Raw genomic sequence first — 25,260 nt, 5'->3', positions numbered from 1 at the left:
CCCAGCCCCCCCCACCGCCCCTTCAACCCTCACCTTTCCCAGCCTGCTCCCCCCCCTCCGCACTTCAGCCTGCCACCTTCAACACTCCAGCCTCCCCCGCCAGCTCACCAACCTTGCAATTTGCTTACCGGCCTGGTGTTGGGGTGGACGATGCAGTGATTTATTTACTGCACAGATTACTGCTTCACCTGGAGGACATCGGGAGCACTGGGAGGATCATGTTCCTCGATTTCTCCAGTGCTTTTAACTGCAAACAGCCGTCACCGCTCAGGGTGAAAATGGAGAAGGCGGGAGTGGCCCAACGTCTGGCTGCATAGACTACAGACTTCCTCACCAACAGGCCGCAGTACGTGAGGTTACATCGCTGTGAGTCTGACGTGGTGCGCTACAGCACAGGTGTTCCCCAGGGTACGGTGCTCTCTTCTTTTCTCTTCACCCTGTACACTTGGGACTTCACCCACGACATCACACACTGCCGCATTCAGAAGTTCTCAGACGACACGGCCATTGTTGGATATATTTCTGAGGGGAACAATCTGGAATACAGGACAGTCATCAAGCACTTTGTCAGCTGGTGTGAGCTCAACCAGCTTCAGCTGAACACCAACAAGACGATGGAGATGATCGTGAGCTTCGGGAGGATGGCACCCCATTTCACTCCGGTAAACATCCAGGGATCGGACATTGAGGTAGTGGAGAACTACAAATTCCTGGGGGTTTGCCTTAACAATAAATTTGACTGGACTGATCACACTCACACCCTGTACAAGAAGGGCCAGAGTCTTCTCCACCTGCTGAGGAGACTGAGGTCCTTCGGTGTGCGCAGGGCTCTCCTCAGGACCTTCTATGACTCAGTGGTGGCCTCAGCCATCCTCTACGCTGTGGTCTGCTGGGGTTGGGGCAGTACGGAGCGGGACAGGGGGAGACTAAATAAGATGGTCAGGATAGCGAGCTCTGTCCTGGGCTGTCCCTGGACTCCATAGAGGTTGTGGGTGAGAGGACGACGTTAACTAAGCTGAAATCCATCATGGACAACACCTCTCACCCCCTCCATGACACTGTGCGGTCCCTGAGCAGCTCCTTCAGCAGCAGACTATAACACCCACGGTGTCAGAAGGAGAGATTCTGCAGGTCCTTCATTCCCACTGCTGTCAGACTTTACAACATGCGTGGCACCTGATCATGTGGTTCGTCTCTATCGCTACTAGTGGCCCTTGTCTTTGTCCTTGTCTTATTCATTTTTACATTTTTGCATTTGGCACTTGTCTCTATTGTATTCTTGCACTCTTGTACGCTGCTGTGACAAGTAAATTTGCCCGCTGTGGGATAAATAAAGTTCTATCATTAAGACATCTGATCAGAAAATGTGCATAAAAAAGCTAAATATTGACCAAATAAAATAAAATAATAAAATAAATATATTCCAAATAGCCGATTAGATCTGTGTATTCTATCATATAGGCAAGTTACACAGGAGGCAGTTATACTGATTGTTGTGTATTTTTAGTCAAAACACTCCTGTACAAACTCATAATTCTGAACAATTTAATAGAAATTGATTCAGCATAAATTACTAGTAGGAGTTTTGAGTTTTCCCTTGCCCTCCTGGGAGTTTAAGATCAGGGGATGTTTGCGAATATTTGTCAATTTTTGCACGTCCTGAGTGTTGTTAGTCACCTAAATGTTGAACAGAGGCAGAGATGTACCGAAGTCAAATTTCTTGTTTGGCATGCTCAAACATGGCCAATAAAAATTCTTGAATCTTGCACCAAGAAACTAATACATTTACTAATATACTTTGGGCTATAATAACTTTGACTGAGCAAATAACAAAAGTAACCCACTTTTTCATCTTATATCTTCAGTGAATAGTTGCTAATTTATTTGTTCTACAGTATGTTAATAAATGCAATGAGAGCCTAATGCATTAAAAGAGCGTTTTGTCAAAAACAGAAACTTTCCAAATAGTAATCATGTTAATATAAAAATGCATTCAAAATGTATAAAATTGAATAGGGTCTACCTCCGGTCCAATCAAGTCAGTCCATCACACATCCTCATTTATTCTATTGAAGCACCAAAATTGGAAACGTTTTGGTTACCTGAATGGCATCTTCAATGAGAACAACAGCTTGTTGGATGTGGAGGTCCTCATCTGTCGGAAGAGAGACCGGTGAGAATGGAAAAAACATCTTTGTCTCAGAGGTGAAGTTTAACAAATTCCAAAGTTAATAGGCATTATGAAATAAACTGTTCCATATTAACTGATCTACCTTTACAAAATTTTCTGACTGATAGAGATATTAAACACGCTGCCTTACTAAGTTAAACAAAAGGTGTCTGTGAAATATTGTCAGTGGAACCCATCTGACTGGTTTGTTTCCTACCTAAATAAGATATTAAACACACTGCCTTACTAAGTTAAACAAAATATGTCTGTAAAATGTTGTCTGTGGAACCTGTCTGACTGGTTTGTTTCCTACTTAAATAACAGAAGTTCCCGTTCAACCTTCTTGTTTGCGCAAGTCCTCAGCCAGTTATGATATTGATTTCAACATGAAAGAGTAACCTATTTTAGCTAAAGGAGGTAAGGTGCACCTTAAAACAAGGATGGGCAACTGGCAGCCCACTGAGTAGCATGATGAATTAATCACTTAAATGGGTTTGCCGTACGGTGGAGAACTGGTTAGCATGTCCGCCTCACAGTTTAGAGCAGGGATGGCCAACCGCGGCTCGCGAGCCGCATGCGGCTCCTTGCCTGGTTTCATGTGGCTGGCTCCTTTACGTTCATATCAACATTTGTGGGGGGGGGGGGGGGGGGGTTTGTGCGTCTTCGCCTCACTTGAGTTCAATATGGTATTTTTGTCAAACGCTGCGTGTTCGCTTCGCTTGAGTTCAATATGGTATTTTCGTCAAACGCGCATGCGGTGAAATCCCACAAAGAAAGAGGGGCAAACACATTTGCGAAATTAATAATCAATTTCGCTCTCAAAATGGCAGGGAAAAATTGCACAGCTAATCCTGGCCCATTTAAAACCAAGCAGTCGGGAATGTCTTTGAACATTCATGTGTGCTCATGTGTATGATGTGGCTCTTTGCGGTAACACAGTAAAAAACCTGGTTCTTAGTCTCTGACTGGTTGGCGGGAGGGGGGGGGGGTAGTTTATGTGTGCTCATGTGTATGATGTGTAAAGAAATGTGCCTCTTAGTCTCTGACTGGTTGGCCATCCCTGGTTTAGAGGTTACTGGTTTGATTCTACCTCCAGCCCTCCCTATGTGGGGTTTGCTTGTCATCCCTGTGACTGCGTGGGTTCCCTTAAGGTACTCCGGTTTCCTTTCACATCCCAAAAACATGCATGGTAGGCTGATTGAGCGCTCCAAATTGCCTGTCGGTGGACTTCAATGGGATAGAAACAATTCTGCATACTGTTCAAATGCATTACCAAAATAACTAATAAATTAAATATTTCTTATTTGTTAGTATTTTCATGTATTTATAACATCAACCATGTCATGATGAGAATGTAGCGACAACATGAAATGAAACATTTAGTAACACTTTAACACAGTGTGCACTGAGCATATTTCGAGGGAGGGAGGGAGGGAGGGAGGGAGGGAAGGCGATTGATCAATCGATAGGCACCATTGGGACTACCAGATCCAGACTGATAGCCAATCAGCCTGACAGTGATGGTAGATAAACATATGGGGACAGCAGACGCAATACATGTAGCAATACCGAATGACCGCAACATCCGGAAAAGGAACACAAAAAGCTGGAGAAATACCAAGAGCTGAAGGAAGACCTAGAGCTAATGTGGACGGTAAAGGCAACAATAGTGCAAGTAGTGATATGGGCACTGGCCCCCAGTCACAAAGGTATTATTAAACATCACCAATAATAACTACCCAATATCTATAAAATTCTCTTGGAGCCATATCATAAACAAGTAAATCGGCCAGTTTGAATTTACTTTAAAATTCGACCAAGCTTTGACTTTAAAAGCCAGTGTAACTACCCACATGATAATAAATTTAGCACATTAAGTCAAAAGTACTCCTAGTATTAGGTACTTGGTATCAGTGACTAATCAAAAGTTGAACTGGATCAGTCTGAAAAACGTGGTATCAGCCATTCCCAATTGATATTGCAGTATTTAACTTATACTGTACCTAAAGAAATTACTGTGATTGCCGTACTATAAACCGCTACATTTTTCGCAAGTTTTGAACCCTGTGGCTTATTTATGGATTTTTCATTTTTTTAATGATTTGTAAGAGAATTTGTTTTGGTAAAACGAGTAGTAGAAATGAGGACACCTTTATAATTTCTTCTGTTTTACTCATTCAATTGTGGTATATATAAAGTGGAACAGCGATGCTTTTCTTTGAATTCTTTATTTTGATAGCATCACAGGTCCCTCTTTTTACTTGTTCTAAGGTGCGGCTCAGAGCAAGCCGTTTTGATGTGGTCTCTTTAAATGCAAATGAGATACTTCACACCCGACTCCCTCCAGGCCGCAAGATGTGCACGTTCCTTTCAAGTCAGACATATTTGTAGTTTTTTAACCAAAGTAGCATTGCGCGGCAAACTTTTAGAATGATTAAAAGATGTCAACGGCAGACTTGTCCATACATAAAAATAAATAAATAAATAAATAAATAAATAAATCCCCTCCCAATATTTATGAAAATGTCTTGGAAACTAGCACTGCAGTCAAGTTGACCAGTAAGCTAATGCTAGCATTAGCGGGAAGCTAACAAATGCATTTAACACGTTATGCTTCCCTAGATTTTAGGGGTGGGCAAACCTTTTGCCTTGCGGGCCGAGTTGGGTTCTAAATTTTGATCGGTGGGCTGAACCAGGAGCAGATGGATGTAGTGTTTGTGTGAAGTAATCTAAAAGACATGTAAAGGTCATTGCATAAAAGGTTTTGGCCTTTAGTAGGTAGTAAAGCGTGGATATTCAAAAACATATTTTTGAAAACAAATGCATTTATTAACAGCATTAAAAAAATATATTTCACCAAAAAACTGCTATCAGTGATTCTCATTAAATACCATACTGTTATTATGAAAAACAGTTTCCATCACTTCAGCGCCTGCAGGTCAGATTTATGAAAGATGTTTCTCTTGTGAGGCAAAATCACATCAAACGGCAAACATTCTGACCAAATACATCATCTTGAAGAATCAGTGAAAGAATACATCCAAATAAAGTAATAAAGAAATCAAAACGGTAACGAATATCTGAAAATCAGAGCAGAGCTTTAACTCACAAACACCTGGTGACAGCCAAGCAGGAGCAGCTCAAAGCACGGCTGCGGCAACTCCGGACACCCGCACGCTCGTGAATGATGGAAGGAAATGGGAAACACTTCCTTAAAGACGGCCTTTAATAGTTAAGATTAGGTTGTTGTTGTTTTTTTTTTAAATTAAATGTTTTACCAGGTAACCCAATTGAGAAAATGTTCTCATTTACAATGGCGACCTGGAGGCAAGGTGTTTGAAGTGTCTTGCCCAAGGACACAACAATATGTGACTATGACAGAGCTGGGATTGAACCACCAACCCTCCAGTTACTAAACGACCCACTCTACTGCCTGAGCCAGGGCCGCCACAAGTTGCAAACAGGTGGTGCATCAATGTCCTCGAACATCCTGGATTGTTTGAGAACGGTCGCTAGTTTCAATCCCTGTTATTTGTACAAATTATATTCAAAATGCATTTTTGTTACAACAAACTTGAGAAACTATGTTTAATAATGCAATTTATTCAGGGTTGACGGGCCGGATTAAACGGCCCAATGGCCCGGATGTGGCCCACGGGCCATGGTTTGCCCACGTCATAGATATTTTAGATGTGAAAATAATGTGTTGATTTGATTGAAGTGTTTGTCCTTAATGACTTGAGACATCAGGCAAACAATGTTCTAGGAGCTAGAACTACAGACCGCGGGCCATCTACAGCCTGTGGTTCATTTTTAGTTGGCCTGCTGTAGCAAATTCTAAAAATATATAATAATGAAATATGGCCCAGACATGAAAACTTGAACTTCATTGTATTGTAATTCTTAGTTTTTACACTAGGTGGTGCTACTCAGTAGCAGCAGTCAACAAGGCAGCTTCTCCACTAAACAAAATTAATCAAAGAAAAAAGGCACGGATGGACCCACAACAATGGCAGAAACAAAGAAACGCAAGATAGCAAGTAAATGCAGCAAATTTCAGACACAGTGGGAACATGAATATTTCTTTAAAGAAGTCATAGGGAAGTGAGTCTGTTTGATTTGCAGTGAAACACTTGCGGTGATGAAAGATTATAATGTACGATGGCATTATGAAACCAAACATTAGACATACATGTCCTACACCGGTGCTGAGCGAGAAGAGAAAGTTAAGCAAATGGCAGCTCGCCTGCTAGCTCAACAACACTTTTTCCGTGCCAATAAAACACAAGAAAATGCAACAATAGGTCGTTCAACTGATAGCGGAACACGGGAAACCTTTCTCAGATGGTGACTTAATTAAACAATGCGGGAGTAATGTGCCCGGAAAAGATGCTCGACAATGTGAGCATGTCCAGAAGCACAACTGTGCAGCGAATCTAAGACTTGTCAGCTGACTTACAAAATCAATTGTCACATAAAGCTTGTGTTTTTTTCTCGATTGCATGTGATGAGAGCACAGATGCCACGGACATGGCGCAGCTGTTAATTTCTTTGCGCGGAGTTGACGATAACATTTGCATTACGGAGGAGCTGCTTGATCTTAAGAGCCTTAAGGGCACAACAACGGTTAAGGAGATGTTTGAAGCCGTGTCAAGTGCATTTGAGAAGTTGGAACTAAAATGGGACAAGCTGTGTGAGGTGACAACAGATGGGGCTACAGCTATGGCAGGTGAGTGTAAAATGAGCAGAGTGGTGTGGTTATCAAACTACGTTTATTTTTGAGACAGGTGGCATGCACACAGCTTAGAGAGAGATGAACCCGTGCGCGTGCGTAACAGCACATTCCACTGCCGTAGAACGCACTGATATCGAAGGCGTTACGACACTGATGCAAAACCCATTACATATTGACATATGAGACATCTCCCCTTTTTCAGGTTAAACTTCTTTTCTTTTCACACATTACAAACTCAAACAGCAGCTGTCCCAAAATCCATCTTCCTCTCTCTCTGAACAGTAACAGACATACATTCTTCAGGCCTCTCTTGGATAGCCCTCCTGCAATTATGAACAATACAAAGAACCATACTGGAAAATTGAGTTCCATTGTCACCGACCACCTCGTCCGGGATGCCAAATCGAGCAAAGATAGCTTTCAGTCTGTGTATGACCTGCGCGGTTGTCATTGTTGGCAGGTGCATTATCTCCAGTAACCGAGAATAGTAGTCAGAGACCACAAGGTAGCTTCTTTTGTTCTGCTCACAGAGATCAAGACCAATCCTTTTCCATGGACGACTTGGTAGTACTGTAGAAATAAGTGGCTCCTTGCTTTGGCTTCGTTTCATCTCCAGACACGTCTGTCATGACTCGACCATACTCTTGAGTTCCACGGAGAGTCCGGGCCACCAAACTGATGCTTTGGGCCTAGCTCTGCACTTTGTTAGCCACTTATGTCCTTCATGCTTCTTCTGTAAGATCTCTGCACGCATTGTCTTTGGAACTAAAATCCTTGTTTCTCTTATTAACAGTCCATCAGCTTCTGATAGTTAGTTTTTCACTTTTGCATAGTTTTTAAAATTTAGCGGACGTTTGCTGTCGTACTTCGGCCAGCCTGACCTGATGAATTTAGCGACCTCCTGTAGTTCACTGTCAGTTGGTGTTGCCGTTCTGATGCTCTCCATTTTAGCAGGCGATGCCGGGACTCCACGCAGCACTGTGGCTACGTAGCAGGCCATATCTCCATGCGTGTCCGCTTCGTTCATTGCCTGTGTTTGAGGGTGTGAGACAGGGTGTCTGCCACAATGAGGGTCTTCCCAGGTACATATTCCGCCTTAGCATTGTATCTCAGGAGTCTCAATAAGCGCTGGCACCTCACAGGAACATTGTCTAAGCTTCGGCAAGTGGTACCAATGGCTTGTGGTCTGTCTCGAGCCTTAACTGGTCCAAGCCACAGGGGTATTTATCAAATTTTTCACACGCCCATACGCCGGCCAGACACTCCTTCTAAATCTAAGCGTCGTGCGTTTCTGCCTCTGTGCGACGCCTCGAGCAGTGCACAACAGGATTCCATTCTTTTCCATGGAGTTGGAGGAGCACACCCCCCCGACCTCCTCAGACTGCCTGACTGTCTGTATTGTCTGTTGCAGCGACCTGGGAGGTGCGCACCTGTCTGCGGGTACATGTGACCACAAGGGGTCACTGCAAGTGTACGACGTGAATGCGCAGCACGCAGTGGAGCTCCACAGGGCGCCTCAACAGCTGAGCGCAATTTCTCCTGATTGGGAACATGCACACACCAGGGTTAATAAGCTGCAAACAACACAATCCTCTTGTCCAGTGAGCAGCAGCAACAGCAGCAAACACAATCCTTTCGATCAGCGAGCAACACAACTCACAGTTCTCAACTGGACTCATTTAGTTAACCATTCAGAGCACGGGACTGCATTACAGGTGATCTGGAAAATGTGTTGTCTTCATTAAGCTGTTTATTGACTTTTGTTTGAAAGGATCACTTTATGTTCAAGACCTTTTCTTTCAGTGAAAAGGCTGGAATGCCTGATTAAAAATGGTTAATTCACTTAAATGCACTTTAGTTAACAGGTAGACTGAACTTTATCTACATTGTTTATTGATTCATGTGTTAAAGAACACTAAGCTGCATTGTTTTATTTGGAAAAAAAATTGTACTTTTATTTAAACTCATCAATTTTTTTGTCTGTGTTTTAAAGGTTTTTCACCTTGATTGTTTCGCTCAATAAAAACCCGAACAAAAACTGGAATCCGAGTCTGGTCAAGTCTTTCCTTTTCAAGTGTGGAAACCCATGACGTTAAAACCACCTGTGATCGGTGCAGACTCCACTTATGGCCACAACCGAGAGGGAAGATTGCAAAGTCACTGGATGATTTAAAAGTGGAGAGCACCACAGCTAAGAGACTTTTCTCCCGTCTTGCCAATGGCATTATGAGGACCCACACAGAGATGTCTAAGGAGGACTTAAAGGAGAAATTCAAGAAGCTTACACTAGAGAGTTCCAGAGTCATGGATGCAAACGAAGAAATGGAAGCCGCTTACATGGTAGAGACCCATGTAACGACTGTGGAGGATCTAGATGTCCAATTGAGAACAGACAATTGAGAACAGACAAGACGGAAAAGGATTGTGAGCAAAAGACTAGAGAAGTTAAATGCCTAATTCAAGAGACGCTCTGGGGCGTATATGGAGGAAGAGAGCTGTCCCTCGCCATCCATGTTGCAGGGGTTGAGTGCAGAAATGTCTCATCTGACCAGCCAGAACTCTGGAGTCCTATGAGTTCATGCTGACTCAGTGCTTAAGGCACAAGAAGCGTACCAGAACTGGAACCGCTGGGCTCCGCCTACCGAACAAAGAGACTTTGATGACCGCCTAAGACAGCTGGAGGTGCACCTTCCCCAGTTGGTGTCAAGAAAGGCCGCCTCCATCAAAGCAGCGAAGATGAAATTAGATGCAGATAACGAAGAACTCCCAGATCACCGTCCAGTGGCAGCAATAAAGCCAAAAGCCACAGCCCTACCAAAGTTTGCTGGTAACCAGAGAGGCTACTACGGATGGAGGCAAGAATGGGAGGCTCTGCAGAAACAAGGGGAACCGACCGGCTCCAAAGAGGTGAAGAAATTAAAACTGCTTGACAGCCTTGATGAGAAGGTGGCTAGAGATCTATGTCTGTTGACATACAACTCATCAGATGACATCCTTCGAGTCCTGGAGAACCGGTTTGGGAACCAAACCACCATCGCTCTCGAGATCATCAAACTCCACCAGTTCGGAGCGGTCAGCAAAGAAAAGTCATAGAGCTCATCCAAACGGTGGAAAAGGCCCTTTATGTTTTGAGTGAAATGGATAATGCAGTCGCCATTAAGAACTCGATGGTGACTAAATCCATCGAGGGCAAGCTCCCGGAAACCCGAAAGAAAGACTGGCTGACCTATGCTGCTGATGAGAGAAATGCTGTGAACCGCCACAACCGTTTCAATAAGCTAATCGCATACCTGAAATCACAAGAATCCATATATGAACAACTGGATCAGCTGAGAGACGTCATCGAACCTGCTAAGGAGAAAACTAAATTCCAAAAGTATGCCAGGACAAAGACAACCAAGTCCTGCAGTGAAACAGTAGGCTGCATCATTTGTGGTGACCCAAAGCACAGAAAGAAACTATATTTCTGCAGAAGGTTTAGGATAAACCTAAAGCCATCGGAGAAGAGGGATGCAGCACATCAGCTTGGTGCCTGCAAAAGATGCCTCGAAGTCCACAACGGCGACTACTGCAAGAAGACTTACCTGTGCAGGAACCCAGAGTGCAAAGACCAACACCACTATCTTCTCTGTCCAGTTGCCAGACCCCAGTCCCAGGGAACACCCAAATCCAGTCCAGTGAGAGCTGAGGGCAAAAGATACACAGAAACTCAAGAAAGGTTCCACTCCAAACTTACACCAGAGTTGGCGCAGCAGTTTCAACGTAGCATCCAGGGCATACAACTCCACTGCAGCTGAGAGAGGCCTTCTGGAGGAAAACTGCTTAAACGAGTACCCAGTAATCCTAATGCTTCTTAACATCACTGCCAACGATGGACAAAGAATTGGGACCGGATCAACCTGGCATCAGACACAAACTACATAACGCACAAAGCTGCAAGCAAGTTGAACCTGAGAAGTGAAGATGTGACATTGGTGGTTTACGGCGTTGGAGGGATGAAGGTGTCTTTAGCAACCAAGCGCTACCTCCTCAGGATACGTGACAGCAGTCCAAGAGGAACTCTTAAGTCACACCAACTGATCTGCTATGGGCTTGAAGAAATTGCAGAAGTTCACAGACATGTGCCAGCAGTCAAGTTACAGAAGATCTTCCCGGATGTTCCCCTCTAAGACCTTGCAAGACCAAAAGAAGTGCAACTTCTGATCAGCCACAAAGAAGGGCAGTTGGTACCCCAGAAGGTTCGTTCTGTCTGTGACCTGATGCTTTGGGACGGCCCGCTCGGCAAGACCATTGGGGGCACGCACCCGGACCTCTGCGAAGAAGTCACCTTAATGGCTCTTACATCAAAAACACACTTTGCAAGATCCATGAGAACTGCAGCAGTTAAATACACTGAGCTCACCTGGAAGGATCCAGTGTCCTGCCAGCCTCCCAACCATCCCAGCACCCAAGTCCAATACAGCCATTAGCAGCAGAGACTTTCTGAAGTGGTGGAAATAGAAAAGCATCAGTGTCTCCGAGATGATGAGGATGCCGTTGCAGGAACTGCCAACCCGGGGGCAAAGAGATGACGCTGGCTGAAGAACGAGAGATGGAGATGGTAAGAGATGGCTTGACGTATGTGAAAGGGGACCATCACAGCCCTGAACCGTACTGGCACGCCAAGTACCCATGGACAGGAGATTCAGCATCTCTACCCAACAATAAAAGAGCGGTTGAAGCCACATTCTGCAGAACGGAGATGCAGCTGGCAAAGGAACCAGAGTGGAAGAGGGCCGATAGCTCACAAGTCCATGAGATGGTTAATCGCAAAGCTGCAGTGAAGCTGTCGAAAGACGTTCTGCAGAACTGGACTGGGCCGGTGTTCTTTGCTAACAGAGTTGGCGAGATCCAGAGTAGCACCAACATTCAAGATTGGTGGTGGATTCCAGGGCCAACAAACATTGCAGAAATCATCACCAGAGGGGCCAATCCTGATGACCTTACTGAGGAATCCAAGTGGCAGTCGGGGCCACAGTTCCTTCAGCTTCCTGAGAGTGAATGGCCGAAAGAAATCAGCTAAAGATGTTGCTGCACAAGCAAGAGATGCTATCACACAAGGAAGAATTATTGCCAAAAAGGTTATTGACAAGTGTGTCGCCTGCAAAAAGGCAAAAGCAAGAGTTTGCCAGCAAGTAATGGGAGATTTGCCAGAAGAGAGGTCAAGTCCAGCTGCACCATTTCAATTTACATCTGTCGACCTGTTCGGACCATACCAAGTTAAGGATGATGTCAAGAGGAGAGTGAGCATGAAGGTATGAAGCGTACTCTTCTGTTGTATGTCAAGCCGAGCAAAACACGTCAAACTGGCAAACACGCTATCAACAGAAAGCTTTCTACTGGCCGACCAGAGGTTCACATCTATCCGAGGCCATCCTCAGATCTAGTCCGATCCAGATACGAACTTTGTTGGAGCAAAACCTGTCCTCGAAGAAATGTACACTTTTCTGTAACAACAAAACCAGGCATCGCTAGAAGAGTATGCTAGCAAGAATGGCACCCACTGGATGGGGAGAATCCTTCCAGCCGATTCACCTCACCAAAATGGTGCAGCCGAAGCTACTGTCAAGATCACGAAATGAGCCCTCTAAAGTCTTGGTACATTAGAAGGCCTTACCTTCAGTGAATTCCTGACTGTGCTCAAGCTGGCTGCCAACCTTGCCAATGAAAGGCCTATCGACGCCAGAATCCAGAGCAGTGAAGACCGCATCCAATACAACACACCAAACACCCTGCTGCTTGGTCGAGTCACGCAGAGCGGAGATTTCAAGGCGGTCGACTAAACTACTTCCCCCTTCATAATACTGCAAGAGATACCGAAGCAAGTTAGCTACTTTTGGAAATCCTGGAGCAAACTTGCAGTTCCAAACCTTTTCATCCGCAGCAAGTGGCATACTGTGGATAGGAATGTTGCCCTTGGAGACATAGTTTGGCTCTGCGACCAAAATGCGCTACGGGGGCAGTTCAAGCTAGCAAGAGTCATCAGTGTGAATGCAGATTCCAAAGGCATCATCCTGGATGTCTACGTGAAGGTTTCTCCGGGAAGATGTGTTCAACATTAAATTCACTGGGACTACAATGCCTGCATCATCGCCGGACTCGTCTGCTACTCCTTCCCCGGACCAGCAGCGTCGGAAGCGGTGTGCGAGGAGGCAGAAGAGGGGGAAGCGCGGAGGCGTCCGGGCCAGGCTAGCGACGTGCCCAACTCGCCCGGCCGTGCCTTCCATTCTTCTGGCGACTGTCCGGTCGCTGGACACCGGACTCTGCTGTGCTACTGGAGCGGCTGGCGTGCTATCGAGCGGACCGGGCACTTATTACTTCTTCGTTGCTCTTGTCTGTTCGTTTTTACTCTTTGTGCTATTTGCTGCGAGTGTTGTGTACTGTCTAGTCACCGTGGGACGGTGGGGAACGTAATTTCGATCTCTTTGTGTGCCTGGCATGTGAAGAAATTGACAATAAAGTGGACTTTGACTTTTGACTTTGAACTCATGTCTTTAAATCCAGTTGCCAAGGAGTCTAAGGAAAAGGATTGCAAGGGAACCATACTGCACAGTGACGTGCGGCGCCTCGTTGTCCTCATCCCCGCAGAGGATCAGTGTGATGGACACTGGCTCGCCTGAAAAGTGCGATCTTTCCGTAATACACCACGCAAAGATCGAGTGGGAGGTGCTGCGGCGACCTGAGAGGTGCGCACCTGTCTGCGGGTACATGTGACCACAAGGGGTCACTGCAGGTGTACGACGTGAACGCGCAGCACGCAGTGGAGCTCCACAGAGCACCGCAACAGCTGAGCGCAATTTATCCTGATTGGGAACGTGCACACACTAGGGTTCATAAGCTGCAAACAACACAATCCTCTTGTACAGTGAGCAGCAGCAGTAGCAACAAACACAATCCTTTCGATCAGCGAGCAACACAGCAGTAGCAGCAAACCGCACTGAGCTCCACGGAGAAAGGAAAAACTCATGGGAAGAGGAGACCAAAGGGACTACCGGTGAGCTCACAGTTCTCAACTGGACTCATTTAGTTCACCATTCAGAGCACTAACTGCATTACAGTTAGTCTGGAAAATGTGTCTTTATGAAAAGCATTAAGTTGTTTATTGACTTTTGTTTGAAAGGATCACTTTATGTTCAAGACCTGTTCTTTCAGTAAAAAAGCTGGAATGCCTAATTAAAAATAGTTAATTTACTTAAATGCACTTTTGTTAATAGGTAGACTGAACTTTATCTACATTGTTTATTGGTTTGTGTTAAAGAACACTAAACTGCATTGTTTTATTTGGAAAAAAAGTGTACCTTTTATTTAAACTCATCCATTTTTTGTATGTGTTTTAAAGGTTTTTCACCTTGATTGTTTCGCTCAATAAAAACCCGAAAAAAAGAGAGGAATCCCAGTCTGGTCAAGTCCTTCCTTTTCAAGTGTGGAAACCCATGACGTTAAAATACATTAGCCATTGTCAGAGCAAGTGTCAGGTCCGGTATCATTTGCAACCTGCGCGAGAGCTCTTTATCAATTATTCCGACAACAATGCGTTTGCGGATATTTTTCTTCCCGAGTCACTCCAAAGTCATAGTGTTCTGATAGGTCGTAAAGAGCTCGGATAAAACACTCTGTACTTTCGCCTGGCCGTTGCACGCACTGGTAGAAACACGCTCTCTCGTGGATGATATTCCTCCACGGGAAAAAGTAGTCATGAAATTTTTTTAACACGACGCCAGTCATCTCTGTAGCTTTCTTCGGTAAAGGTGAATGACTTGAATATATTTTCGGCCTCATTGCCCATGGCATATATCAGAGAGTTCACCTAAACTCTCTCATCATCCTTGACCAGCTTTGTTGCGAACCGAAAACGCTTAAAACATTGCCTCCAGTCCGGCCATTCAGTTGGTTTATCAAACGAAAAACTCGATGGGGGATTAAACTTTGCCATACCGAATTGTTTATCCCACTTCTGACACCATGTAAGATGATCAGAGTCGTATGGTTATCAAACTCCGTTTATTTGTGAGGCAGGTGGCATGCACACAGCTTGGAGGGAGACGAACCAGTGCGCGTGCGTAACAGCACATTCCACTGCCATAGAACGCACTGATATTGAAGGCATTACGACACTGCTGCAAAATCTATTACATATTGACATATGTGACAGTGGCTTCTATGATGTGTGCGAAGGTGCTGAAATTTGCTGACGACACGACTCTGGTGGGTCTCATCACCAAGGGCGACCTGACTTCTACATGAGCTTGGAATAGGCCAAATTTCCTCTGATGCGCAAAGAATGTTGAGCCTCTTTGCCTCAACATACATATGTGAGGAAACATTTTCTCTGTTAACTCTGACCAAAAGCAAACTGAGAACCAAATGAGAGACATCCATCTCTGTGATGTCCTTCGCATCTCAACCACCAAACTTACTCCTGATCTGACAGCAGCACTACTCCCATTAAGACCAACGCTATTCCTATTGCAGGTGAGCTCAAATTTATTACACAGCATTCACGTGTTTAGATTCAAGATGGCGGCGCGTGCACACGCAGCGGCCTCTCTCCGTCCCAACCGATCGGTGTTTCGTTCATTTAATGAGTGTTTGTCAGACATGTTTACGTGTTTATCTACAAGTACAGCAGGCAGGTTCTGCTAGACATCGGCGTGAGCGAATTTTGCGGCGTTTTGAACTTTGATAGGGGACATTAAAGGCACAGGGACTACTCCGGCCTGAATCAATGCCGGACTCATCGGCTACTCCGGTGTGCGAGGAGGCAGAAGAGGGGCAAGCGCGGAGGCGTCCGGGCCAGGCTAGCTGCGATCCCAACTCGCCCGGCCGTGCCTTCCATTCTTCTGGCGAACATTCGGTCGCTGGACAACAAAATGGATTACGTTCGTCTGCTGAGATCCACGAACCGGGAAGTGAGTAACTGCTATGTGCTCGTGTTCACTGAAACTTGGCTGCATGTCAACATTCCGAACTCTGCTGTGCAACTGGAACGACTAGCGTGCTATCGGGCGGACCGGGCCATTGAAAAAGGGGGAAAATCGCGAGGAGGAGGTATCTGTGTCTACATCTGCCGGGACTCTGTAGTTGTGTGCAGACACTGCTCGCCACTGGCAGAGTTTGTGATTATTAAGTGCCGTCCTTTTTACCTACCACGGGAGTTTACTGCGATTCTGCTTGTCGACGTCTAAATCCCGCCTTCCAACGTTGGAGGTGACAGGATCACGGCCCTTAGTGAACTGTATCAGGCTGTCAGTGATCAGCAGACGACGCACCCTGCCGGTTTCATCATCTTCGCTGGTGATTTTAATCATGTTGACCCGAAATCTGTCTTTCCAAAGCTTCACCAGCATGTTAATTTTCCAACTCGTGGTGACAGCTTCCTGGACCTGGTCTACACTGCACACAAAGGAGCTTTCAAGGCCACCCCCTCCCCCACATCGGACTTTCTGACCACGTCACAGAGACAGAGAGTGAGAACTTCCAGGCCGGTTCGCTAACGAGTTAGAGTGTGGCCTGAGGGGGCCTCTGATGCTACTCGAGACTGCTTTGGCACTACGGACTGGGAAATGTTTAAGCGGGCGGCCACTTGCAACAATCGGACAGACATTGAGGAGTATGCTGACTCTGTGACCTCGTACATCGCAAAGTGCATTGATGATGTGACCCTCACTAAGTACGTCGTCACTCGAGCTAACTGGAAGCCATGGCTGACAGGGGCTGTCCTCGGGCTGCTGAGGGCCAGAGACAAAGCCTACAGGGGTGGGGATGAAGCAGGCGTGAGATCAGCGAGGGCGAAGCTGTCCCGGGGCATCAAGGATGCGAAAAAGGCGTTCTCTTCCAAGATTACTGCCCACTTCAAAGACAGAAGGGATGCTCGGGGCCTGTGGCAAGGCATACAGACCATCACGGACTACAAACCCGCGCCGCAGAGCTGTGAGGGCGACGTCCCTCTGCTCAACGAACTGAACCTCTTCTTTGCTCGCTTCGACGCTCTGAACGACACTTGCCCGCTGAAGACGCTCCGGACGAGCAGCCCCTGTGCCTCTCTGCCGTTAGCGTAAGGAGGGCGCTTGCTGCTATCAACACCCATAAGGCGGCGGGCCCGGACAACATCCCGGGACGGGCGCTGAAGGACTGCGCTGAGGAGCTGCTGGATGTCTTCACGGACATCTTTAACATTTCTCTGCAGCAGGCCATCGTTCCGTCATGCTTCAAGGCTGCCACCATCATACCTGTGCCGAAAAATCCTACTCCTTCCTGCTTCAATGACTACCGCCCTGTGGCACTGACCCCCATCGTCATGAAGTGCTTTGAGCGGCTTGTCTTGGCGCACGTCAGATCTGTTCTTCCCCCCACCGTTGACCCCTTCCAGTTTGCCTTCCGACCCAATCGGTCCTCTGAGGATGCCGTGTGATCTGCCCTCCACTCTGCCCTCACCCACCTGAAGAACAGGGACTCGTATGTGAGATTGGTGTTTGTGGACTTCAGTTCTGCATTCAACACCATTGTTCCACAGCGTCTCATTTGCAAACTCGACAAGCTGGGCCTCAGTACCTCCCTTTGCAACTGGCTACTGGACTTCCTCTGTCAGAGGCCTCAAGTAGTGCGTGTGGGCGACAATGTCTCCGGCAGCATCACGCTGGGGGACCCTCAAGGCTGCGTGCTCAGTCCGCTGCTCTTCACCCTCCTGACGCATGACTGCACTGCAACCTACAGCAGAAACCGCGTGCTGAAATATGCCGACGACACGACTGTGGTGGGTCTGATCACCGGTGGTGACGAGACTCACTACAGATCGGAGGTCGACCTTTTGGCCGCATGGTGCAGGGACAACAACCTCCTGCTGAACGTCAAAAAGACCAAGGAGATTATCATTGACTTCCGGAAGGGTCACACCCACCACCTGCCGCTGACTGTCGACGGTGCTGTGGTGGAGAGAGTGAGCAGCACCAGATTCCTGGGGGTGCACATCAGTGAGGACCTCTCCTGGACCACCAACGCTGCGTCGTTGGCGAAGAAAGCTCAGCGCCGCCTGTACTTTCTGCGGAAACTCAGGCAAGCAAGTGCTCCTCCCGCCATCATGACCACATTCTACCGTGGCACTGTTGAGAGCGTCCTCTCCAGTTGTATCGCTGTGTGGGGTGGTGGCTGCTCTGAGTACAACATGAAGGCCCTGCAGCGCATAGTGAACACTGCAAGTAAAATCATCAGGGCTCCACTCCCCTCCCTGAAGGAAGTTTACGCCTCCCGTCTCACCCACAAAGCGGCCGCGATTGTGTGTGATGTGAGTCACCCCGCTCACTCTTTGTTTGAACTTCTGCCCTCTGGGAAGAGGTACAGATGCCTGCACTCCCGCGCCACCAGACAGCTTCATACTCCAAGCTGTCAGGATCCTGAATTTCCCTCCCCCCTCGGCTGCATAACATCCTGTTCTTTTGCGCTATGATCTGGCTGTCTGCTATTGGCACGCTTGCTCCATTTTGCTGCTCTTATTTGTCTATTTATTTATTTATTGTTTATTTATTTGGGTTATTTGCTTATTACTTATTTGTTGCTCTTGTCTATTTGATTGTAAGTGTTGTGTACTGTGTCTTAACATGAGAAGAAACTGACAATAAAGCAGACTTTGACTTCAAAAGCCCAATTACTTAATAAATTCAATCAATTAAAGTGGAGAACATTTTTGAAATAAAATGTTTCCTAGTGTGTTAACAACCCCATATAACTTAGTTCCCTTATTTTTCACAGTTTAAAAGGGCTGTGAAGTGGGATAACGATCCGGACTAAGAATCAATCTGAGGGTGCTGTTTTGAGAATGAGCTGCCAACCCTTTTTGTAAAAAAAATAAATACCGTAATTTTTGGACTATAAGTCGCTCCGGAGTATAAATCGCACCAGCCATAAAATGCACAATAAAGTGAAGAAAAAAAATATATATAAGTCGCACCGGAGTATAAGTCGCACTTTTGGGGCAAATTCATTTGTCAAAATCCAACACCAAAAACATGAACCAGCAACAACAGGCTAAACGATACGGTATGCTAACGTGACATATACACAAACGAGGAGCTGAGAACGGGCCTGACGTAACATTCAGAGTTATTCAAATAAGTATTACATAAATAACACGTTTATCAAACCATCTGTGTAACTCCAATTCATTAAATCCATCGATCGTCCTTTAAGTAAACAATGCCGCTGCCGTCGGACTCCTTGTAAGTTGCATTTCTAATCATTCCACAGACCCATGTAACGATAAATAAAGAATATTTCAAATAACAATATTATCAAACCATCTGTGTCACTCCTAATCATTAAATCCATTGATCAAATTCCTCGTCCTTTATGTCAACAACGCCGCGCGCGCCGCACAGATCTAGTATTTACCTATATTGTAGCGTTAAAGTACCAGGAAAGACGTGGGTTTGGTAAACGGCTCTTTATTTAACAAAATAAGAGTTCAACGAGCCAACTACTGAACTGTAACGATAAAAACATATACAAGTTGCTACACAAAATAAAATATATCAAATAACTAACATAAGTAAGTTTTTCAAACCTTGTGTCACTCCAAATCATTAAATCCTTCAAACGTGGGGCCCTTGGTCATCTTCGTCATCCCGTGATGGAATCCTTTGTCCTTTATGTAAACAACCGCCGTGCGGTGCCGGTGACGTCACTTGCCGTTTAAATGACAGTAATCCCTTGCTACATCGCAGTTCGTTTATCGCGGTTTCACTACATCGCAGATTTTTGAATTGTGAAAATTTGTGAAAAAAATCACATATAAGTCGCTCATGAGTATAAGTCGCCCCCTTACCCAAACTATGGAAAAAAACGCGACTTATAGTCCGAAAATTACGGTAAATAAATAAATGAAAACCAATTCATGGAAAGTTTTAGTATGCCGTTTTTTTCTTTAAGTATATTCAATTATCAAACACAATTAACTACATTTGATTGATATTCTTAACTTGAATACACTAAAGGTTAGGCGATATACTTCTTCTCCAGTGAGTGAGCGGCCCAGGCTTTCGTATATTTTTTCTAAATGTGGCCCTCCGTGAAAAAAAGTTTGGACACACCTGCCCTAGAATAAAACTGCACTTTTGAATGATTAATTGATTGATTGATTTATTGATTGATTAACTTTATTTTGAACATATTTAAAACAAAGAAAGAGAAATTTTGAGAAACATATTGCACTTTAAGTGGTATATCTAAGTCAATACAACAAACAAACCAACAAACTGAAAAAAAAACAATAAAGAATGCTTGAAAAGGAGTAGGAGGAAGAGCTTTTAGATTCCTACCCCTTTCTCACTTTATAAATTCAATCAATTCCTACCCCTTTCTGACTTTATCCATTCAATTCAACTTATGATTTAACATATAAATCTACAACAGAACACAAGTAGACACACTTTCAAACGTATTTTTCTGTTTCATTATTGCTTGTGTGTAGCCATTTTGCATGTTTAGTCCTTGTACTCGCTAAACAACATATTTTTGTACGTTTTTTTAAACTGGTGGATATTTGCTTGGACTCTGCTTGAGTTCCTCAGACTGTTCCATAGTTTGACCCCCGGTTATAGATATACAGAAACCTTTTATGGTTGTTCTTATGTTTAAGATTTTGAAGTTGTGATTACCCCTTAACTCATAACTGCCCTCCCAATTCCTAAATACATTTTGGATATATTCTGGTAGTTGTTTTGCTTTTGCCCTATACATGATGATTGCTGTTTGATAAGATACCATGTCTGTGAATTTCAACAGTTTGTGTATTCTAAGTCATTGACTGAGAATTGTCCTTATTGCTCTTTTCTGCAGGATAAGTGGCTGTCGTGAAGTTTTGTATGTATTTCCCCAAACCTCACCACAGTAATGCAAATATCAAAGTCAAAGTCCGCTTTATTGTCAATTTCTTCACATGACAAGACACACAAAGAGATCGAAATTACGTTTCCCACCGTCCCACGGTGACTAGACACAGTACACAACACTTACAATCAAATAGCACAAAGAGTAAAAACGAACAGACAAGAGCAACGAATAAGTAATAAGCAAATAACCAAAATAAATAAACAATAAATAAATAAATAGACAAATAAGAGCAGCAAAATGGAGCAATCGTGCTAATAGTGTAATAATATGGCAAGACAAGTGAACAATAAAGTGTCCGAAGTGAATGATAATCCAGTAGTTCTTTTGCTTTGTATATGACTGCAATGCTCCTTGAAATTTTGGACTGTACGTCTTTGATGTGTGGCTTCCAACTCAGTCTGTCATCTATTATAACCCCAAGAAATTTTAACCCTTTCAATTTCAGTCCCATCTATTTCTACTTGTGCCTTTATGTTCGCTGTGCCTTTGCCAAATAAACTTACACACGTACATTTAATGATAATTTGTTCGGGTCAAACCATGTTTTTATTTTTTTCATTTCCTCATTTAACACCGATTCCACTTGTTGGATGTTATTACCTGAACAAAAGATATTGGTATCATCTGCAAAATTGACGAGTTTTAGTTCTCTAGATACTTTGCACATATTATTTACCGTAATTTTCGGACTATAAGTCACATTTTTTTTTTGGGTGGGGAGCGACAACTTATACTGAGGAGCGACTTATATGTGAATTTCTTCACAAATTTTCAAAATAAAAAAAAAAAAAAAAAAAGGGGAATTCGCGATAAACGAACCGCGATGTAGAAAGGGATTGCTGTAATTTGAATTTCAAGTGACGTCAGTGGCGCGGCGGTTGCTTACATAAAGGACAAAGATTCGATCACGGGATGACGAAGGGCCCCACGTACTACCGGCATCATTAGCGGCTTTGTTTGTAAGTGACACGGAGGGCGAAGAGTTTAAAGGATTTAATGATATGGAGTGACACCGAAGGTTTAAAAAACTATTATGGCTTTGACGCACGCCCGGTCCTACTCTACGGAGCTCTCTTTCACTTCCGTGGATGGAAGTCGGGGGCCGGCGCTCAGCCGGGTGGCTGTCCAGGGACGGTGGATGAGGCTCGGACATGGCTTTTACGCACGCCTGGTACTATTCTATGGAGCTCTCTTCCACCTCCGTGGCTGGAAATGCCACCTCCGGGGATGGAAGCCCACGTCGCCGTACGCCTGGAAGTCGACGCCGATGGTTTGTACTTTGTTAACGCTACAATATAGTTATATACTAGATCCGTGGAATAACAACGAGGCTGTCAGGGTGCAGCGTTGTTGACAAAGAACGAGGAATTTGATCGATGGATTTATTGATTTGGAGTGACACAGATGGTTTGATAATATTGTTATAATATGATAGTTATTTGAAATATACTTTATATATCATTATATGGGTCTGTGGAATAATTAGAAATGCAATTTACGAGTCCAACGTCAGCAGCGCATGTGCGGCGCATACGCGGCATTGTTTACATCAAGGACGATCGATGGATTCAATGATTGGAGTGACACAGATGGTTTTATAAACGTGTTATTTATGTAATAGTTATTCGAATAGCTCTGAATGTTACGTCAGGCCCGTTCTCAGCTCTTCGTTTTTGTTTATGTTACGTTAGCATACCTATCGTTTAGCCTGTTGTTTCTCGTTCATGTCTGTTCTTGGTGTTGGATTTTGTCGAATAAATTTCCTCGAAAATGCGACCTATATTCCGGAGCGACTTTTAGTCCAAAAAAATACGGTATATACAAAATAAACAATTTACGGCCTAATACTGACTCTTGTGGGACACCACAAGCTATGTCCAAATATCCAGAGCAGTGATTACCCAACTTTACAAACTGTTGCCGTTCTCTCAGATAATCCTTTATCCAGTTTAATACTAATCCCCTTATCCCATATTTTTCTAGTTTATTGAATCGTATATTATGATTAATTGTGTCATCAGCTTTTTTGAGGTTGGTGAATACTCTATTGCATATCTTTTGTTGTCTATTGCATCTGTGATTTCCTCAATTGATTCCATTAATGCCTGTGCTGATGATCTGTTGGTCTCTGCAAATAATTTGTTTTTCCAAAAATCCATCCTTTCTACTGTTATAAAGTTTTTCCAATATTTTTGAGAGTTGTGGCAATATTGAGATTGGTCTATAGTTTGCTTCCAATGGGCTCACCACCTATAGGAGGGGCCAAAGGGGTCGGGTGCATAGTGAGCTGGGCGGCGGCCAAAGGCGGGGACCTTGGCGGTCCGATCCCCGGCTGCAGAGGCTGGCTCTAGGGACATGGAATGTCACCTCTCTGGCTGGAAAGGAGCCAGAGCTGGTGTGTGAGGCAGAAAGGTTCCGACTAGACATAGTCGGACTTGCCTCCACACATAGTTTGGGCTCTGGTACAAGTCCTCTCGAGAGTGGCTGGACTCTCTTCCACTCTGGAGTTGCCCACGGTGAGAGGCGTCGAGCAGGTGTTGGCATACTTATTGCCCCCCGGCTGGGCCCTTGCACATTGGGGTTCACTCCGGTGAGCGAGAGGGTAGCCTCCCTCCGCCTTCGGGTGGGGGGACGGGTCCTGACTGTTGTTTGTGTCTATGCACCGAACGGCAGCTCAGAGTACCCACCCTTCTTAGAGTCCCTGGAGGAATTGCTGGAGAGCGCTCCTTCTGGGGACTCCATCGTTCTACTGGGTGACTTCAATGCTCACGTGGGCAATGACAGTGAGACCTGGAAGGGCGTGATTGGGAGGAACGGCCCCCCCGATCTGAACCCGAGCGGTGTTCTATTATTGGAATTCTGTGGTCGACATGGATTTTCTATAATGAACACCATGTTCAAGCATAAGGGTGTCCATGTGAGCACTTGGCACCAGGACACCCTAGGCCGCAGTTCGCTGATCGACCTTGTAGTCGTGTCATCGGATTTGCAGCCGCATGTTTTGGACACTCGGGTGAAGAGAGGGGCGGAGCTGTCAACTGATCACCACCTGGTGGTGGGTTGGCTCCGATGGTGGGGGAAGATGCCGGTCCGACCTGGCAGGCCCAAACGCTCTGTGAGGGTCTGCTGGGAACGTCTGTCAGAATCCCCTGTCAGGAAGAGCTTCAACTCCCACCTCCGGCAGAGCTTTTTCCACGTCCCGGGGGAGGCGGGGGACATTGAGTCCGAGTGGACCTTGTTCCGCGCCTCCATATTTGAGGCAGCCGACCGGAGCTGTGGCCGTAAGGTTGTTGGTGCCTGTCGTGGCGGCAATCCCCGAACCCGGTGGTGGACACCGGCGGTAAGGGATGGATGCCGTCAAGCTGAAGAAGGAGTCCTATAGGGCCTTTTTGGCCTGCGGGACTCCGGAGGCAGCTGACAGGTACCGGATGGCCAAGCGGAACGCGGCTTCGGCGGTTGCTGAGGCAAAAACTCGGGCGTGGGAGGAGTTTGGCGAGGCCATGGAGAATGACTTCCGGACGGCTTCGAGGAAATTCTGGTCCACCATCCGGCGTCTCAGGAGGGGGAAGCAGTGCACGGTCAACACTGTTTACAGTGGAGATGGTGTGCTGCTAACATCGACTCGGGATGTCGTGAGTCGGTGGGGGGAATACTTCGAAGACCTCCTCAATTCCACCGACACGCCTTCCATTGTGGAAGCAGGGCCTGGGGACTCTGAGGCGGACTCTCCAATCTCTGAGGTCGAAGTCACTGAGGTAGTTAAAAAACTCCTCGGTGGCAAGGCCCCGGGGGCGGATGAGATCCGCCCGGAGTTCTTAAAGGCCCTGGATGTTGTGGGGCTGTCATGGCTGACACGCCTCTACAGCATTGCGTGGACATCGGGGACGGTGCCTCTGGATTGGCAGACTGGGGTGGTGGTTCCCCTCTTTAAGAAGGGGGACCGGAGGGTGTGTTCCAATTACAGGGGAATCACACTCCTCAGCCTCCCTGGTAAGGTCTATTCAGGGGTGCTGGAGAGGAAGATCCGTCGGGAGGTCGAACCTCGGATTCAGGAGAAGCAGTGTGGCTTTCGTCCTGGCCGTGGAACAGTGGACCAGCTCTACACCCTCGGCAGGATCCTCGAGGGTGCATGGGAGTTCGCCCAACCAGTTCACATGTGTTTTGTGGACTTGGAGAAGGCGTTCGACCGTGTCCCTCGGGAGGTTCTCTGGGGGGTGCTTCGGGAGTACGGGGTGCCGAGCCAACTGATAAGGGCGGTTCGGTCCCTGTATCAACGATGCCAGAGTTTGGTCCGCCCTTTGTCACCGATTCTGTTCATAATTTTTATGGACAGAATTTCTAGGCGCAGCCGAGGCGTTGAGGGGGTTCGGTTGGGGGACCTCAGCATCGCATCACTGCTTTTTGCAGATGACGTGGTGCTGTTGGCTTCTTC

At 45.8% G+C, this 25,260-nt stretch overlaps 1 protein-coding gene across 9 annotated transcripts in view; it reads right to left on the bottom strand.

Moving 5' to 3' along the window:
* tpcn2 (two pore segment channel 2) overlaps window positions 1-25,260 on the bottom strand; it is a 131,607-nt gene that overhangs the window by 72,638 nt on the left and 33,709 nt on the right. For all 9 annotated transcript variants that reach the window (XM_085908408.1, XM_085908410.1, XM_085908409.1 and 6 more), the window contains one exon: window positions 2,103-2,155. In XM_085908408.1, the coding sequence (XP_085764534.1) occupies window positions 2,103-2,155 (53 nt within the window). The remainder of the gene's footprint in view (window positions 1-2,102; window positions 2,156-25,260) is intronic.

The sequence above is a fragment of the Syngnathus leptorhynchus genome, chromosome 3 (genome assembly GCF_054491065.1).
Source record: "Syngnathus leptorhynchus isolate UIUO chromosome 3, UIUO_Slep, whole genome shotgun sequence".
NCBI lineage: Eukaryota > Metazoa > Chordata > Actinopteri > Syngnathiformes > Syngnathidae > Syngnathus > Syngnathus leptorhynchus.
Note: the sequence above shows the minus strand (reverse complement) of the source record. Positions and strands in the feature narration are given on the sequence as shown.